The following is an 18,122-nucleotide window of genomic DNA, read 5'->3' as shown; positions in this document are numbered from 1 at the left end:
AAGCGCAGCTTTCGTGCGCAAATCTTTTCTCTATAGACTTTTCATATTCAGTTGTTTTTCTTGTTGTGAGCTGCAAAGTTTATGTCCGCGTTTCGTTCAAGGACGCGCCAATGTGAATCCAATTTATTTATAGTTAAAATATACATTTTTATTGAAAACGTGATGTGGTGATATATCTTGAATAATAATAATAACCAATTCATAATATTGACTCAATATATCATTCAAATGTTAATGCCAGTTGTTGCCGTTTACCACTCACACTGACTTGTCACGCAATAATCTCAACCAATATGTCTGTGTGGCGCCACCTTATATGAATGCCAAGAGTGTCATCATCTCCTCAAACCATAAATGAAAAGCCCAACACACTCGCATTTGGGTCTATACATGCATTCATTTGATAAGAAATGAAAGCTTTGCACACAACTGAGAGCCACGAGCTTTTATCCCGTTGCGTATCAACAGCTGATTTCTATCAATAGACCACGAGGTCTTCTTCCTTTTTTATCCTATATCTGAAGTTCATGGTCAATAAAGTGTGTGCACTGAAATGGCTTTGATACGCTGCTGCTTCGAGCCACCTGAACTGCCGGAATTCTTTGATAGTTTCGTTCAGAAATGCACGGATCCCAGCTGTAAGTATTTATAGAAGTATTTGTTTATGATTTATCAACTTGTTAACTTAGAGAACTGAGGTCTCCTTGAATACAAAAAGTTTATATTTTTATCAACATTTTTAAATGACGCACTTTAGATTTCATGCAGCTGTTAGAAAACTTACAAAACATCCCAGTTTGGTCATTTTATTGTTTTTTCATAATTCGAGGGTATTGTTTCTGCAGAAAAAACTTCAAATCATATATGTTTTATAAAATTATATTTAATTTAAACAGAAAAATACAGTTAATGTGGAGCACAACTGTTAGGGGTGGAGCAAGAAGCGCAGCCCACTTCACGTTTTGTATACTAGTATTTATACTAAAATACCGCAAAAAAGTTTTTAGTATATTGTGATATCTAAACTGCGATCACTGAACTGCTTTTAAAATATGCGTCTTGATTGAATAAAATTAATACGTGTAATTTTTGTTTAATATGCATTAAAAATAGTGTTTGTAAGTTTATAAGAAATATTTAATTTACGTATTCATTACTGAAAAAGAACTGTTTCAAAATTTGCGCCAAAAAGTGTAACCAAATTAATAAACATGCGGCATATTTGTTATAATAAAAGAATAGTATATTTTTAAATTCAATATACGGTCACGCTGCGTACACATCCTATTAGTTCATAGTTTAATCACGGCGTTTACTTTTTTTATCAATCAAACGCGGCAATTATCGCAGCGTTTCTTTTATCTATCGCAGCCATAAAAATAGCATAAAAGTTACAAAATAACGAACGACCAGTGAAATAGACATGTCTGGTGAGTCATTGGGTGCAAAAGCGAAACCTCGACCTCGAAACGTAGTAAAATAATGACGCCAGCAATCGATCAAAACAATGAAGGGACTGCAATACAGAAGCGAAAGGGAAACAATAATAGAAACGCACATCACGCGACGCAGGTCAATTTGTAGATATGTATTCGCATATGTGTGTGTATGAAACGATTATGGCGATAAGATAAAAGGCTAAACTAGTTGGGAAAATGGCTGTCGCACCCACTCATCATTCTCAAGCGATTCTCCCGCTGGGAGCCACAGTCAACGCCTTTTTGCTAATTACAAAATTAAAACAACAACTTTGAACACAAAACCTCGAACACAATCTGCAATGAAGACGGAGCAGACAACCCGATGACATCGTCATGTTTACCTACCGCTGCATCCGCGTCTGCCTACCGAATCCCTCTAAAAGTTGTGCATTTCCCTTTGCCCTTATAGGTTGTTGTGGCTGCTGTTCCGCGCTGCGACCGCGCTATAAACGCCTGGTGGACAACATCTTTCCCGTGAATCCAGAAGATGGCCTGGTCAAGTCGAACATGGAGAAGCTGACCTTCTACTCGCTCAGCTCGCCGGACAAACTGGATCGCATTGGCGAGTATCTCTACCAGAAGGCCACCAAGGACATCAATCGCAAGCGTTACAAGTAAGTGAAACATTTGGAGCAGCTGAGTTTCTATAGCTCTCAATCCTTTCAGACTTGCTGAGATTGCCATGGAGGCAATGGATCTATTGCTGCAGGCTTGCCATGCTCAGACCACGTTGAATCTCTTCGTCGAGTCGTTTCTACGCATGGTGCAAAAGCTACTCGAGGATTCCAATCCGAATTTAAAGATCATGGCCACAAACTCTGTGAGTTTTTAATCGAGATTATATTGTAGTGTCCACAAGCTAATCATGTTTTGCCTTCCATTTTTAGTTTGTGAAATTTGCCAACATTAATGAGGACACGCCGAGTTATCATCGTCGCTATGACTTCTTCATCTCGAAGTTCTCGTCGATGTGCCACAGCGATAGCCAGGATCTGCGTGACAGCTTGCGTTTGGCTGGCATCAAGGGACTACAGGGTGTTATACGCAAGACGGTGTCAGACGATCTAGTTGAGAACATTTGGGAGGCACAGCACATGGAGAAGATTGTGCCCTCGCTGCTCTTTAACATGCAGGTAAGAGTCCAAATGTTGGAGTCAAAGATCAACTTTATTTCACTTACAAATTGGCGAAACGAGCACCGATAATGCTGCTGAACTGAACTAATTTCGTTGTTTTGTTATTTTCGTATATTTTGTTAATGCATACGAAACGTAACTCAACCCAACAACAACAACAATAACTACACATTAAACACAAACAACAAATAACGATACGAAACGAACATAAACGACACGCAAAAGTTTTGTGTAAACGTTATGTTTGTGAAGAAAAATTTACTGGCGGTAATTGACAATTCAATTAACATTTCTAGCAACATCCTACCAATAAGTATTATTAACTAGACATTTAAGAATAATGGTTCCCACATAGGTGTCAAGCTAAAAGCAAACCGTCTACTAATATCTAATTTGTATTCCCCAAACGCAGTCTGGCGACCTCACGCCCGTTGAGGATGCCACCAATGTGACGCCGCCTGTGCTGGCCGAGGAGGTGCTCCGTGAGCTGGTGGGACGCGCCTCCTTTGGACACATTCGCAGCGTGCTGAAGCCGCTGCTGACGTAAGTTACAATACACCAATAACTATTGTACACACAGCTAATTGTTTGCTTTGTTCGAATAGTCATTTGGATCGCCATGAGCTGTGGGTGCCTAACACCTTTGCTATACACACATTCCGCATCGTGATGATATCCATACAGCCGCAGTACTCGTACACTGTCGTGGAGACTCTCATGCAGCACTTGGACAGCAACTTCAAGTCATCGCCCAAGACACGCACTTCGCTGGCTGTCGTGCTGTCCAAGATTATTGCAATTGCCGCTGGGGAGAGTGTTGGACCATCGGCTCTCGATATTATTAACAATTTGTTGTTGCATCTGCGCACAAGCGTTGGCACAACCTCTGAAATCACCGCCGAAGAGTCACAGTATCAGGAGGCATTGATCAATGCGCTGGGCGAGTTTGCCAACCATCATCCGGACTATCAGAAGATTGAGATCATGTTGTTCATTATGAACACGGTGCCCGATTTGTCCAAGAAGAGCAAGGGCGATCAGATGCTGCAGAATATATTGCTAAAGTCGTTGCTCAAGGTGGGAAATCAATACAGCACCGTCTCCTTCGAAAAGGCTTTTCCGGCATCGTTCCTACAACCCTTACTGCGCATGGCTCGCGCTCCGCACGATCCGACGCGCATGATTGTCATGCAAATCTTTCAGGCACTGCTCGATCGCCATCAGAACGAACAGGTGCTCAGCACTGTGAGCGTAAAACCGTATCCGGCTCTCTCCCAGGAGCCGCCCTCACGTTCCGACATCATTTTCACGCACAAGTATGGCGCCAACATAATGCAAGCTCTTATCGACAGTATGGCATTATCGGATCGCGTGGACGCACTCTCCGCCAGCTTTAATACGGCTGCTCTGCTCATTGTGGAAATGTCGTGCAGCGAAACGGTGCAGGAGTTCTTGTTGTTCATCTTGGGGTAAGTATTAAATCGCTGTTTCACTTGTGCAGCCTTTCCACTAATCTGCGACTCATCTACAGCGTACAGCAAGTGGCCAGCACCGTGGAATCCTTGGGAGCCGTACACAGATGCAATTTACATGCGATAGCTATTGCACTGTTGGTGCTAATCTCGCGTGTGAGCGGCATCAACAATCTGCTCGAATATGCGCAAAAGATCATCGAAGCTCGACGCGATGAGGCTAGCTACTATTTGCCACCTCTGATGGATACCAAAAAGGGATCGAACAAGAATCTGAATCTATCGCTGCCGCATCTGGCCATCGATAAGTTGGCCCTTGGCGAATGCATGCAGAATGCTGGCATGGATGCCCAACGTCTCAATACGGGAGCACCGTATGCTCTTAATCAGTCCGATAATCCAGGACATCGTCACTCCTGGGTGGATTCAGTCAGCGCACAGATGACGCAGCGCAACAGTTCCGCCGATTTAACCGTCTACAACGGCGATGTGGACAGTGTGAATAGTTCACCCGGCATCTGCAAGAAGATTCTTGCGCCCGAGTTCAACTTTGATGCGATGAAGCGTGCTCTGGCCGAGCCAACAGAGGCGGCAAAGCGAGAGCAACGTGAGCGTCAAATGCAAATTGTGCGCACTTTCCGTGAGGGCGAATTCGATGATCTAATGCGACGTACCGAACCGAAGGTAAGAGACGACCCTTCTTTATCGAGATAGATAGATATATAATGCCAAATTCTATTTGTAGCACGATCTCATTCAGAATCGTCTCAATGAACTATTCAACTCGCTTGCCGTCGAGCGACAGATTACGCAAAGCGACAACAAGACAGCCCAGCTACAGGCCAATAATGAGAAGCCCGTCTATGAGACAAAGTTCCCAGAGCTCTTCTACTATTAACATGGTTAAGAAGCAGCATTATTGGCTACCTAATGGATTGGATACCGAATATTCTGTATTAAATATGTAGTATTTGATAATATAGCTAGCTAAATTCTTTGTTTGTTACGGGCAGGGTCAATTCTAATGAATTATTTTTTGTTTGTTATTTCTATATGCTAATAATTAAATTGTTCAAAACAAAGGAGAAGACAAATATATTCGTTAAAACTATATAACTCACAATATGTAAAGTTTTGTTTTATTCCACCAGCTGTTAACAAATTGAAAGTTACAATCATTTACTTTTCATAGCTTATTTAATTTTGTTGAGAGTCTTTTATTAGCAAAACATTTGTTACTAAAAATGCAACGTTTATTTTGTTAACTAAAACAAGTTATTTCCGCAATTAATGAACAGACGGCAAGTTAAACAGAACTTCAGATTTTCGATAAGAATGTTATCCTTACTTGACTGAGCAATTTATAAGGTAATTGAACTCTGATAAGATAGCCCAAGTACAATAATATTAAAAAGACTAAAAACGAACAGGCCAAAAAATGGTACTATTAAAATTGGCATACAGATAAAGTCAAATCAATAGCTTAATTCGTTTTCCATCTAAAAATATATTTTTATCTGCTTGCTTTCATATTCATATTATTATGAAGTAAAATGGTAGAGGTTGAAGTTATCTTCAAATTCCAAATGACATTATAACAATATATAACCAGACATGTTCCAACTCCTAAAACAGTTGAATTTTGGAATACTTGAGAACCTCTTGTTATATTGGCTTTTGTATAAGATGAAAGACAATATATAATTTTGGAAATATCCCCAATAGAAATTAAATCGACACAAGCTTTGGTTTTCTATAAATTCAGACGTTTAATAATAATTTAGTTACTTGAAATGCAACGGGCTTGAGGGTCACGGTAATAATGATATAAGCAATTGGTAATAATTGGTTTGTTAGGTAGTTAATTCGAAAGGGTTTTAGTACGATTGCTTAACTTTATAGCTTAACTCTGAGGTGGTATATATAAAATGCGATATATATACTACGTACATACATAAATATGTATACAATAAGTAGAACACCGATGTGCGAGAGCACAAAAAGTGTGCGAATTAAATAACTCTTGTTGATCCTTTAAGTTTACATTGCTATCAGATGTAAATGTTAAATCATTACAAAAATATATATAGAAATATAGATTGGCTGCAAATCGCAGCAATATCTATGATACACTTACGAGGATAATGTACAGTTATATATGTGTGACGTACAATTAGTAGTAGATGATGTCTGCCTAAACAGTATTTATACAGCACGATAATCGGTAGCGCACGATTCAGATTATGGCTATAGCTATAGTTATGGTTATAGGTTTTGGGTGTAGGTGTTTGTAGATTTGAATGTACAACTAGATAATTGCGGAGCGAGTCCATGAACAAAACAAAAGGTGGATGGTTGTGGTCAGTTTTTGAGTTTGAGTATAAATTGAACGCGCTCAGCACGCCACGTCGCGGCACAATGCCTCGCCATCACTCGTTATGACTGGATTGCTGCGAGTCCAACTGTAGCGTCCAACAGGTGGACGCAGTCCCGCCACTGACGTCGGCGATGAGGGCGTTGACGCCGTCTCCGGCGAATCGCCGCCGCCCACACAGACAGCCGAGTCATCGGCACTGTTCGTTGGCGTCAATGAACGCTCGCAGACGGCGCCAATTTCGGATATGGGAATGGTAGCAGCCGAAAGCGTTGTGTCCTCGCTCTGGGGCACAATCTCCTTGAAGCTTTGATTGGGCGGCATTACGACAATCATGTTGATGGAGATGAGCAGCGGATGCACCAGCTTCGGATCGAGCACCATCAATGAGACCTCCTCGTTTTTCTCCAGATTCAATGTCGTTATCTCCGAAGATTGCGTAAACACGGGCTGGCGTTGTGCATTGATGGACGTCACCGTTGTGCGTATCATGAACTTGCGTCGCGTCTGCAGGCTGAGCACACGCTCGTGCTCGTGCCGATGGTGACGCCGTATGTTGAGTCGACGCGAGTCCATGATGAGTATGAGATCCATGCCATAGTTGAAGCCCGTCCAGCGCCACTTCTGGTAGCCGGGCTCCAACAGCATGCGGCCACAGCGCATGCAGTTCTCAAAGAACTGCTCATTGTCCAGCTGCTGCAGACCGCCGTCCTCCTGGCTGTGATCGATGCGCAGCAGCGCATCCCAGTGGCTGTGAATGTGCTTGTAGAGCCACTCCTTGGGTATGATGTTGTCATTGAATATGATCTTCAGATCCATATAGTGATTGGTCAGGTACTGGGTGCGCAGCTTCTGAAACACTCGCACATATGGCTGTCCCTCGGGTGTGGCCAGAAACGAGCGCTCCTCCATGCGGCTGGTGAAGTACGTCCACTGCACCACATCCCCGCTGGGCGTATGCGTCTCCACGCCGGCACTCACCAGGCGCTCCTGGGTCTTTAGAGCTTCGGCGCGTTGCACTGGATCCTCGGGATCGTAGTGTGGATGCAGCTGCAGGAACATCCATGTGCGCAGCAGTGTGTACAGTGAGAATTCTGTTTGCATCACATACAAATCATGGCTGGCAGTGAGGGCACTCATCAAGTCGATGGTGATGTGTCGCAGCAGATTCGGATGCTTGTTGTAAATGCTGAGCAGGTTGATTTGGAACCACTGGAACGTGGACTTCTTGACCGCCATGACTCCATATTGGCAGGCGGCCGCATAGTACTGTATGGCAGTCTCGGCATTGATGGTGTCCACCATCACCTCGGCACATTTGTCAATGATGCCGTCGAGATGGAAGAGCGTGGCCGTCGCTAGCACTGGTATCACATCTTTGGCATCGATCTCAATCTCGTCCGAGTACATGGAGCCGAACACTGCGTCCAGGCTATCCACGTTGATCCGATCGTCCAGTATCTTAATGTGCACAAAATTCTGTTTCGCCTCCTTCCACGTCCCATTGAACATGGTGTAGAAATATGGGCTCTGGCTGAGATAAACCTTGTGCAGATGCCACACCTTGTCCAGCGCCATCACAGCCACATCCGAGTTGCGCTGCTCCTTGAACAGCGCCTGATAAATATATTGCGTCGTGGTCAGCAACTTTTTCCTATGGAAAAATTCACTCATTACTTGGCCACACCATGTACATATATTGTTTGATTTACTCACTTTTTGGGTGATTTACTGTCGAGTCGCTCCCGATCTCGATCCTCTTGAGAGGACTGCGAGTCCGTGCTGCGTCTGCGCTTCCGACGATTGCCAAACACCTCCGCCATATTGCTCTGCATGGATCCATAGATCTGACCCATGATGTTGTCTCGCTCTCCTACTCGCTTTATATGTGCTCTCTCGTTCACCCTTTGTCTCTATGCTTGTCACGCTTCTCGCAGACACTTGCTCCAAAATAAACTCTAAAAATATTCAAAATTTTACGATGAAAAACACAAACGATACTTGTTCAACAAATAAACTAGATGATTGCGAGATATCTTAGAATTTATTACTTTTACAGTTTTTATTTTAAAATGTATAGTTTGGCTTTATGATACAGTTTTTATGTTGTATTATCTTAGTTTTAATTCAAGTAAAGTATTTTTAAAAATTTTAACTTTTGTTGAAGTATTTTGTTGTTTTTTAAAAAGTATAAAAAACACTCAAATTTTTAGTGTCATCGGTACTAAACTCATACACTTGAAAGAAATCTACTAAAACTTCAACTCGAACTTCAAATAACATTCATAATCAAGTTTTATACTATTTAGGTGGTGGCAGAAGGGTAACACAATTCATAATCTCTAAATTCTAGGTATATATAACGACGGACAGACAGTAGTCTGATATACCCCTTTAACAATAACAATACAATGTTAAAGAATTCCAAGTTTAAAGCGCAACCGCTTAGAGTCATTAAGTAGTAAATGTACTAAAACTGAGTCTCTAACTTTTAATTAAATTGATAGGCGAATTAGGGTCAAATTCTGAAAGACAAAATATCTTGAAGCATTGCTACATAACTTCATAATTCCAGTATTATTATATCTCACTTATTATACCTGATTTAATTGCATCACTAATAATCCATTAAACATATTGTTAGCAATTCATCGATTGCCTGAGAAGTGAGGAGGGGGCAGGAATCGGTCTGCGACGTTGACATGTTGCGTGGCAAGTTGACCCAGTTTAGGGCTTCTACGCCACGCCCCATCGGCAGGCTCGTTAATAAGTCAAAAGCTAAAACCAGTTGTTGCCATTGCCCTTTTGAAGTGGCGTCTTTAGTGTGGGCGACTAAAAAATAAATAAAAAAAAGTGGGTGGCCATTTCACATACTAAATGTTTTCGAAAGTTGCAGTCAATGCAGAGCGAGTCGAGTGCCACAAGGAGGGAGCGACATTCAACTGATGATGTCATCAGGGGAGGCCCAATTATTAATAGAAGAAAAGTCAAACGAATTACGGAAGAGTACGATTCCCTCACCTCTCCCATCACTTGCTCTCTTTCAAATGTGTAGCTTTTGTTTATGTTTGAGCTGCCGTTGTTGGATTGTAGTGTTGAAATCGTGTCAAGGCCGTTGCCATAAAACAAGCGATAAACAAACTTTGATTTTTTTTTTGTTTTGTTTTGTTTACAACATTATTCAGTACGTTTAGCAGCAAATTACGCACTCATTTACATCGTATAGCAACACACACACACACACACACAGACACTCATTCATGCTTGTGTAGATTCATAGAAACCAAGTTTGTTTTGGTGCGGCGCAGTTTTGTCGCTCAAAACCAGTTTTTTAAGCACTTACTTTTCTTATAAGACCAAAACAAGAAATTCGATTGCAACGGCTTACAATTACGTCACTACGCAATAGGAGAGGGAGAGAGAGAAGCACACACAAACACTTGTAAAGAGAACAACAGCGAGAGAGCAAACGTAGTGCAAGCGGACGAACAGATGTTAGATTATACTTTAAATGCAGAAATGATATCACATGTCTACAACAATTGTTCCACTCAATAATCAGCAAAACATTCGTAAATTTAACATTTTTTTAAAAAGTTGCTGTTGCCCATGTAGTTACGGCCAAATAACGTGAGGTATCGTCTAAGAAGCCAACAAGCATGGGCTTTAAAAGTGTGCTCTCTTTCTCTCTCTTCCTCTTCCAATTCCTAGCTGGATTCGAACTCGCGTCTACGCGCTACGAACCGACTGCAAATCAAAACGTTTAGACGGCTACGCCACCCTCGACTTGTTGTAGTTGTGAGCTAGAAGTCTTTTTATGTGATAAGCACACATAAAGTGCGTGTGTTTCCAAAATATATGACTTGATAAATAGTTTAATTTTTATAGGTTTCGACAAACATAGCAATGTGTGTATATAGGAGAGAGCACCTTTATTTAGGTTCAGCGAACTTGTCAGACAACAGAAGACACGAAGCTCACGAACAGCTGTGTGTGGGATCCGCAGACGAACGCCTGATTGGTGGCGAAAGGCGAACCTTCAGTCTACCAAAATTTACTGTCGTGCAGCACTGATAGCGTTATACTATACGTATGCATACCACGTACATATGAATATATTTACACACAGTTTAAGACTTTTGGTAGAGTAAGAAATGCTGGTGCCGTCACCTCGCTACGTTTGTCAACAAATACATATACACGTTTAGTTGTCCTCCCTCTTCCACACCCCATTTCTAATCATTGCTCACTCTCTCGCTATGACTGCTGCACATGCAATGATGCTGCTTTGTCCCATTGCAATAGTAAATCGTCACTATAAATAGCAAGCAAAAGTAAATTCAGGAACATGTGTGAGGGAGAGATGGACTACTGAACTGAGTGCGAAGAGACTGAGAAACACGAAAACCAACGACGCAGTTATAAACAGAGGGAGTGGGGTTTGCGCCCATGTCTGTGTATTGGTGAGTAAGAGTGATGCAGAGAGAGCATTAAAACATCAACACACCAAAAAATAAGAGCAAAAGACCTAAAATGCAAAATGCAACGAGGAAACAAGGTACGCATACATACACACACTATACACAAGAAGCGAGCTGATAAAATAAATGAAAAGCAAATGCAAGAACGCACACTTACTGTAAATCTTTACTTAAAGATTTTTGAATCTTTAAATCAGTGGTGGTGCACTTAAAGTAAGTCTTTCGAAACAGTTCAGCACTTACGACACCTTTGTTGTTGTTTCAATCACATTTAAAACTAGTGTGCACTATTTGATTTGCATTCAAAGTTTGTTTTCTTTCTCATCAACAGCTAGCTCTTTGCACTCCGCACTCTACAACCGCCCCGTACCGTGGTCTTTAGGCAACTAACTCTCCTGAAAGAGAGAGAGAGTGAAGGTGAAGCTACATCCATCGATGGCACTATCGATGCATCGATGTTTTTTTCAATTGTTTCTAATAAATCGGGGTTTCATGACAAACATAGGTATTATATTTTTGCTGAACGATTTCATATACATTATTATTATATATTTTTATTTATTGTTTTCTTAAAATGAGCTTTCTTTAAAGCTGTTTTCTTTAACAGCTGATTAATAGAGTGACCGAAACAAAATTTATAAAATATATGCAGGTGAAATATACTAAAATACTCAAGCCCGCATAATTGTCATCTGGTTACACTTAATTTAAAATTTAGGTATATTTAAAAAGGCGCGTAAAAAACTAATGATTATCTAGTTATTTTCATTACATTCATAAGATCTAAATAGAAAGTGCATGATACGACTGAAGGAAAATACCAATCGGAAAGAGGCAAAAGTTATCAATCTTTAGAACAAAACCATCTGCATACAAACAAGCTAATTTGTTTGTTCGCAAAAGTTCTTCTAATAATCGATAACTTCACTTAAATATAATTGTTGTTTTATGTCAAACTACAGCCAAACTGCAAAGTGGCGAACTCAAGGTGCTCAAGCAGATGCCGCAAGCCCGCAAAACTGACTTACCGCTCATTCCACCGTCGCCTCCAGTTAAGAAAAGTAATGATGCTGCCCAATTGAAGGGAGCGAGCAAGGAAGAGCTGCTGGCCTCGAACGTGTCCCACTGGAAGGGAGTACGCAATCATTGGCTGAAGCATGCGCGTAAATATCAGCAGGAACGTTACGAGATCATTGATCAGATAATGGCAACGATTTGCAAGCCAATTGAATGAATTACAAAAATAAATGCGTTTCTCATTTGAATAAATGTTTTATTTGTATGCGTTTTCCATTTTCAATAATCTGTGTGAGTTGTTGGCAATTAAATCTAATTTTATCGATAGCGACCAGATATAGATAGCTTGGCCACATTTCTTTCTGAATATAATTAAAATGCTGTTGGATTGTTCTTGTTTGGTTCTGGTTCCAAAAGTCGCCGAGTGATGGAAATTTGAAGTAGTGTTGGTGTTCTCTTCTTCAGTGTATGCGGTTGTGCATTGCAGCTGTGGATGTTCTCACACAAACACATATGCATTACTGCACTTCGGCATTTTTACTTCTCTCTCTCTCCGCTCTCACTCTTTATTCGACCTTGAGCAACTCAACATCGAATGTCAGGGTAGCGTTGGGGGGAATGACACCTGGATGACCACGGCTGCCATAGGCGTAGTCAGGTGAGCAGATCAGCTTGGCGCGCTGGCCGACACTCAGCTGAGCGACGCCCTCGTCCCAGCCGCGGATAACCTCGCCCTTGCCAATGGTGAACTTGAACGGCTTGTTGCGGTCGCGCGACGAATCGAACTGCAATTATATATTTATATTATTATTATCAATTCATTTTATTTAATAGTCCATAAGTATACCTTGGTACCATCGTTCAAGGTGCCAGTGTAGTGCACCGAGACCTTTTGGCCGTTCTTGGGGAAAGTGCTACCTGTAAAAAATGAATGCGCATGAGATTGTGATACACACACACACCAACACAAGTATACACACACATTTCTGCTCGTGTGTATGCGTATAGAGAAACAAATATTTTTCCAGCCGCAAGTATATTTAGGTTATGGAAAATTATCATATTTGCGGTGGTAAAAAATATAAGTTTCAATAATATTTACCATCGCCATCAGAAATTGGAACTACTTGTACGCCCATTTTATTTTAGTTTTTGTTTAAATTCAACCGGGTGGCTAATTTAAAAATTTTACTAGCACGTTTTCTTCCCTTCGTGTCGAGCAGAAAAATCAGAAGTGGCGACAGTGTGCACGCAACTTCAATTCGAAAATATACTAATTTATGTTGACATTTATGTTTGACTGACTCATGGGTAAATTGACTATAAAATGGCGCAAATATTTGAATAGAATATTTTTTGGTCACGCTAAAGTAAAATATTCAAGTAAACGGTGGTTGTTTATTTATTTTCATCATCAGCTTCCACGCCTTTATCGCTTATTAAGATGTTTTTATTGTTCAAAGTGCGCACTCCAGTTGTAAAGTGCGCCAAATGCAATTTGTGATCCACAGCTATGGACCTCGAGGACTCATACGCATTTTTATTAAAACTGCTGTCTATTGTGTACATACAGCTAACATAAAATTTGTTGCAAATTTTCCTTAAATTGTTTAACGAATACATATAATAGGTGTATTTGCGTTGGCGCTCCTCTGGACCAAGATCGAGCCAATAAAACTCGCAAAGTGAATCCACGGCAATTAGGCTAATTCGCTCGTTCTCGAGCAGCATATAATGATCCAAGGCTCTTAGCGCCATTTCCAGTTGGGCGGATGAAAAACAATTCACAATTTCTAATGATTCCATACATGCTTCAAACTTTTTCTCCAGCTCAGCAGTTGTGGAATTTGGATTGGAAGCTTTGATAGCATCTTTAAGAAGTTTTCCAAATAATTGAGAATCGATTTTATTGCTCGTATTGAGAAGAACAACATCACATCGCGTTAGACAATGGGCAACAAGTTGCATTAAGAGCAAAGTTTTACCGCTCTTTCGGTTACCGGAGATCTCCACTAGTGACGACGGTTCCGGACCACCATTTGGAAATATGCTCGCATTGAGATCGGAGATTCGTGGACGCCGTTCACCCAATTGGTGTAAATAAATACTTGCGGCACTAGTGATATCCATTATTTATCATATCTGTTTTTATTACAATTTGTGTTTGACTCTTGTTTAGCCAGATCGCAACGATAACGATAAAAACAGATATCGGTAAAAAACAAATACTGTATCTCTTCCAGATTCCCTGACTACAATTTGCACACAATATGTCTCTAAAAAACAATCAGTTTTAAAATACCACGAAATACCTTCAACACAAACTACAGCATTAAACCACAACAATAAAAATTACATTTTATCAAAATTCAGCTATAAATTCTTAGGACATATTTCCAAATACTTGCAGTATTTGATAATTGCCGGTTTAACAACACTTCATACGCTTTTTAATTGCTCCTATCTATCTTTCAATTTGCAGTATTTTATACCAAAAAGTATATATTGAGGCGCTTAGAGTGTAACTGACAGGGTTGTTATACGCGACCAGTGTTGTGAATACAAAGGGTTGCCCATAGGTTAATATTGTCAAATAAGGATAAAAACATAATTATTAAAAGATCACCGGCGTCTGTTAAAAATTACGAATGAAACTGAATAATTAAATTGAATTGACTTCTTAAAAGCACTTGATTTAATTGGGAAATATAAAAAGTTTGTTAATAAACAAACAAACAAATGTGGTGACCAATTGGCAACTCTGCTGGCATAATATCATAACTGATAGCTAACTCATATGTAGTTGATTTTGAAGTGCAAACTGTGTTACAATTGCCAACTGCGTCGTGCTGTGCCTGCACTACCATGAAGGATGCCTCTAAGCACAAGCCGAGCAGCACCAGCAGCAAACGGAAAAAGAAGAGTCACGGGAACAGAGAAGCAGAGCACGAGATCCAAGAATGTTCCGTCTGCGGCAAGTCGAAGTCCTCGTCATCTGTGATGGATTTAAGTGGGAACCATGTGATGCAGCGACGCCTGGACAGAGACTGGAAGTTACCGGTAAGTAAAGTGATATTAATAATGCTTTAAGATGTAGATTTTAATCTAAAACTTACAGATGGATGTGATCAATACCACATTGCAAGCAATTTGCGTGGAATGCGTCTGCAAACTGAACATGCACTCGGAGGTCACAAGGACACTGATGAAGCGCCTGCAGCGTGTCCATAAGCCCAGTGACAGGCAAGGCAGTCCGCCCATCGCCGATGCCGAGGTATCCACAACTGGTGCGGTGGAGGAAAACACAGAGGTGTCTGCTGATGTCGTTTCGGCGCCAAGTTCGTCGTGCTCCATTGTGTTACAAGCATATTCAGCTCAGCCGCCAGAGTCGCCATCGGCCACAGAGTCGGGTGGCGTGCACAATAACAATGGCAATGCCTTGGATGGCTGGAAGTGGCGAACGCGACTCGTTTGTCAACATTGCGAGCGTCCTTACTTTCGCAAGGACCACTATGCGCTGCACGTGCGTCGTTGCTGTCGCCGGGAGACCCAACGTCAAGCCAAGTGTCGTGTGCTAAACGAAGCCAGTAACGACGGCGACCACGATGAAGTTGCCGACCGGAATTATAATGATCAGGAGCAGACGTCGACGGAGACGCCGACACAGTTGCCGCGAAACTCACGCACCTTTCAATGCAAGAACTGTGAGAAGGAATTCGCTGGCATTGTGGCCCTGCGGCAACATCAGCGCACAACGCACCGATCACTGCATCCTTGTAGTTTGTGCGAGGCACAGCTTAGCACCAAGTACGAATGGGAACTGCATCACACCATATGCAGTGCCAAGCAGGAGGTAAGTGGGAAAATATCATGTATTGTAAGCAGCTCATCATTCCATTTTGCAGGCATTAGAAATCCAAGAGCCAACGACCACTCGCTCAACACGCTCAAGGTCGCGTGCCTGCTCCGTGGCTTGGTATCACAATGAAGATGAGGACGAAGAGGATGAGGAGCAGGATGATGATGCCACCTCGGTGGCCGATACAATGTACACCAGACGCATGAACTTCACCGGCGACTGGATAGTTAATCACAGTCGTAGCAACAGCAACAGCGCCATTAATCTGACGATGCTGTACGATGATTACGTGCTAGAAGAATCGCAGATAACCACGGATAAGGAGTACGGTAGGTTGTGCAAGAGCTTGTATCCAATATAGCAGTTATTCACTTTGCGCCCTTCATAGATCTCTATTTGCTGGACTTGCTGAAGACACAGGTGCAGATGAAAGTGTTTACCTGCTTTGTACCCAGCTGCTGCTATCAGACGGACACGTTGGTGGATCTCATGAAGCACGACTACATGCAGCACTGGAAGATGAGCTGGTTTTACTGTCACAAATGTGGTGACGTCTTTACCAGCAAGTGAGCTTCGCCATATGTAATTCAACTGCCAAGTATTATATTATTTTCTTCAATCCTTAGGGTATTCTTGGACTATCATCTGCATCGGCAAAATCGCGGCTTTTACATATGCCATAAATGCCACGACGAGTTCGAGTTCCAACATCAATTGGATCGCCATCAGGTGCTGCACAGCAAAGTCATCAACTATCACTGCAACTATTGTCGCCTCGAATTTCTGAGCGAGGCCAAACTATTGGCTCACTGCGAGCACGAGCGGCACAGTCCCAACGATGAGCCACCGCTGATCTGCATCGATCATGCGCTCTCCATCAGCAATCCCGTGCCGAAGGAGCCTATCAAGATGCGCCAGTATACGATGCGAGTGCTGGATATACCGCACATACCTTGGCAATCTAATCGACCAATGCATCTGCCGCATCACAAACCCTTTCGGTTTGCCATCGGCATCTGTGAATTCGACAATCGCAATCCTCCCAATTGCGTTGGATGTACGTAAAACGTTGTCTTCGTTCCACTTGTCACTTTAATACCATTTCGAATACTTTTAATGGTATGGTAACAGTTTCCATGTATAGCTAGTTCGATTTGTATCTTATATACATAATAAACCCAATAGGAAAAGTCTGATAAGTGTTTGTCGCCCTAGATATAACAATATTTTTATAAACAAATTATCAAATAAATCCGAGTTTATCATTGTTAAACCAATACATCAATGTAAGCCTCGAAATGCCCAACGACTTTACTGAATCTTTGCTTTATTAATTAATTCAACAAACACTCGAAAATTTGCGAGGTGTTTTTAATTACCACCGATTGACGATTTAACCGTCATGCTTCTCATAGCTTTTTCATTACTTAATCTATTGTTCATAAACAGATCAAACATTATTTGCATTTCTGCATGTCTTTCGGCTACTCTTTCTGTGAGGTATGTGGAATGTTAGGTTCTTCTGCAATCTTTCGTAAGTAATAGTTTTAATTCGCAATCGCCTGATGGACACATGTCCATCTCCTGACTAGAAATTCTCGATCCGAACGTTACGAGGGTAGATGATAGGCAAAGATAATATGCGGAGGTTATCACCATAGCGCGATTTTCTCCAGCAGCACGAACTGCTATAAGAATACAGTCCCTGGATAGGAATACATGCTCTGTGGGAAAGGCTGTTCATAGGGCTTGCATTGTTGAATGGCGTTGAGTATCTGGAGTTGCCCTTCTCGCTGCTGAACTCCATTTCCTCCTAGAGCTCTTGCGATGACATTATCACACCGTCAGATTTGCCAGGTTTTCATCCTAGGTAAGATCCTCCAAATTGTCTGTCGGTTGTCTATCCGACTTACCTGCATTGATGCATCAGGAATTGGCTGTTATGTACGGCTGCGGTGCTTTTCATTTCGTGGAACTTCTTCCTTCCGTTGACCGGAAGAAGAGTTGCTGTCCTCTTCCTTAATCTCAGTTTTGTCCAACTTGTCGATTGCTGTAAGGGGAGAGCTCCTCTCTCATCGCTTCGTCTCGAGATGACTTTCCGCAGATTGGTCTCTATTTTGTTCTGATTTTTTATCATATTTAATTAGAACTCAGAAGACCGATCGAAACTTCTTGGACAAAAGATTGCATCGTATAGAGCGACGGTGTATCGGAGCATTTTTGTGTCCGGGCGCACTCCCTTCGACGACTGTAGCATTAGTACTATGGCAAGCAGCTAGTCTGCAGAGTTCTCCTCTGTGCT

General features: G+C 41.7%; 5 protein-coding genes across 8 annotated transcripts; 2 read left to right on the top strand and 3 right to left on the bottom strand.

Annotated features, from left to right (window-relative positions):
- The first annotated feature begins 88 nt into the window (after positions 1–88).
- LOC117567433 (protein EFR3 homolog cmp44E) lies at positions 89–5,214 on the top strand. 3 transcript variants are annotated; one of them, XM_034247439.2, is made up of 9 exons: positions 89–638; positions 1,891–2,095; positions 2,148–2,301; positions 2,369–2,614; positions 2,843–2,884; positions 3,030–3,160; positions 3,223–4,086; positions 4,149–4,773; positions 4,835–5,214. In XM_034247439.2, exons 1-9 carry the CDS (start codon positions 554–556, stop codon positions 4,985–4,987), a joined length of 2,505 nt encoding a protein of 834 aa, XP_034103330.1. In that variant the 5' UTR covers positions 89–553; the 3' UTR covers positions 4,988–5,214. The 3 variants fall into 3 exon arrangements, with proteins under 3 accessions (XP_034103330.1, XP_034103331.1, XP_034103332.1); XM_034247441.2 differs by lacking the exon at positions 89–638 and adding an exon at positions 1,276–1,430; XM_034247440.2 differs by lacking the exon at positions 2,843–2,884 and having other exon boundaries at positions 92–638.
- A 619-nt stretch (positions 5,215–5,833) lies between these two features.
- Positions 5,834–11,315, bottom strand: LOC117567435 (protein germ cell-less). 2 transcript variants are annotated; one of them, XM_034247443.2, is made up of 3 exons: positions 11,188–11,315; positions 8,180–8,421; positions 5,834–8,117 (listed from the first exon to the last, which is right to left on the bottom strand). In XM_034247443.2, exons 2-3 carry the CDS (start codon positions 8,317–8,319, stop codon positions 6,485–6,487), a joined length of 1,773 nt encoding a protein of 590 aa, XP_034103334.1. In that variant the 5' UTR covers positions 8,320–8,421; positions 11,188–11,315; the 3' UTR covers positions 5,834–6,484. The 2 variants fall into 2 exon arrangements, with proteins under 2 accessions (XP_034103334.1, XP_034103333.1); XM_034247442.2 differs by having other exon boundaries at positions 11,102–11,312.
- Positions 11,316–12,196: 881 nt separating this feature from the next.
- On the bottom strand, positions 12,197–13,227 carry LOC117570640 (peptidyl-prolyl cis-trans isomerase Fkbp12). The gene is made up of 3 exons (XM_034252410.2): positions 13,064–13,227; positions 12,809–12,879; positions 12,197–12,746 (listed from the first exon to the last, which is right to left on the bottom strand). The coding sequence occupies exons 1-3, from the start codon at positions 13,098–13,100 to the stop codon at positions 12,528–12,530; spliced, it is 327 nt and encodes a 108-aa protein (XP_034108301.1). The 5' UTR covers positions 13,101–13,227; the 3' UTR covers positions 12,197–12,527.
- Positions 13,228–13,312: 85 nt separating this feature from the next.
- On the bottom strand, positions 13,313–14,234 carry LOC117569182 (uncharacterized). Its single transcript, XM_034250250.2, has one exon. It carries the CDS (start codon positions 14,089–14,091, stop codon positions 13,360–13,362), a length of 732 nt encoding a protein of 243 aa, XP_034106141.1. The 5' UTR covers positions 14,092–14,234; the 3' UTR covers positions 13,313–13,359.
- Positions 14,235–14,592: 358 nt separating this feature from the next.
- Positions 14,593–17,123, top strand: LOC117570653 (zinc finger and BTB domain-containing protein 41). Its single transcript, XM_034252425.2, has 5 exons — positions 14,593–15,021; positions 15,080–15,814; positions 15,867–16,149; positions 16,209–16,386; positions 16,447–17,123. The coding sequence occupies exons 1-5, from the start codon at positions 14,827–14,829 to the stop codon at positions 16,883–16,885; spliced, it is 1,830 nt and encodes a 609-aa protein (XP_034108316.1). The 5' UTR covers positions 14,593–14,826; the 3' UTR covers positions 16,886–17,123.
- Positions 17,124–18,122: the final 999 nt, after the last annotated feature.

This window comes from Drosophila albomicans, chromosome 3 (assembly GCF_009650485.2).
Source record: "Drosophila albomicans strain 15112-1751.03 chromosome 3, ASM965048v2, whole genome shotgun sequence".
NCBI lineage: Eukaryota > Metazoa > Arthropoda > Insecta > Diptera > Drosophilidae > Drosophila > Drosophila albomicans.
The sequence above is the reverse complement of the archived record's forward strand: the minus strand, read 5'-3'. Positions and strand labels throughout refer to the sequence as shown.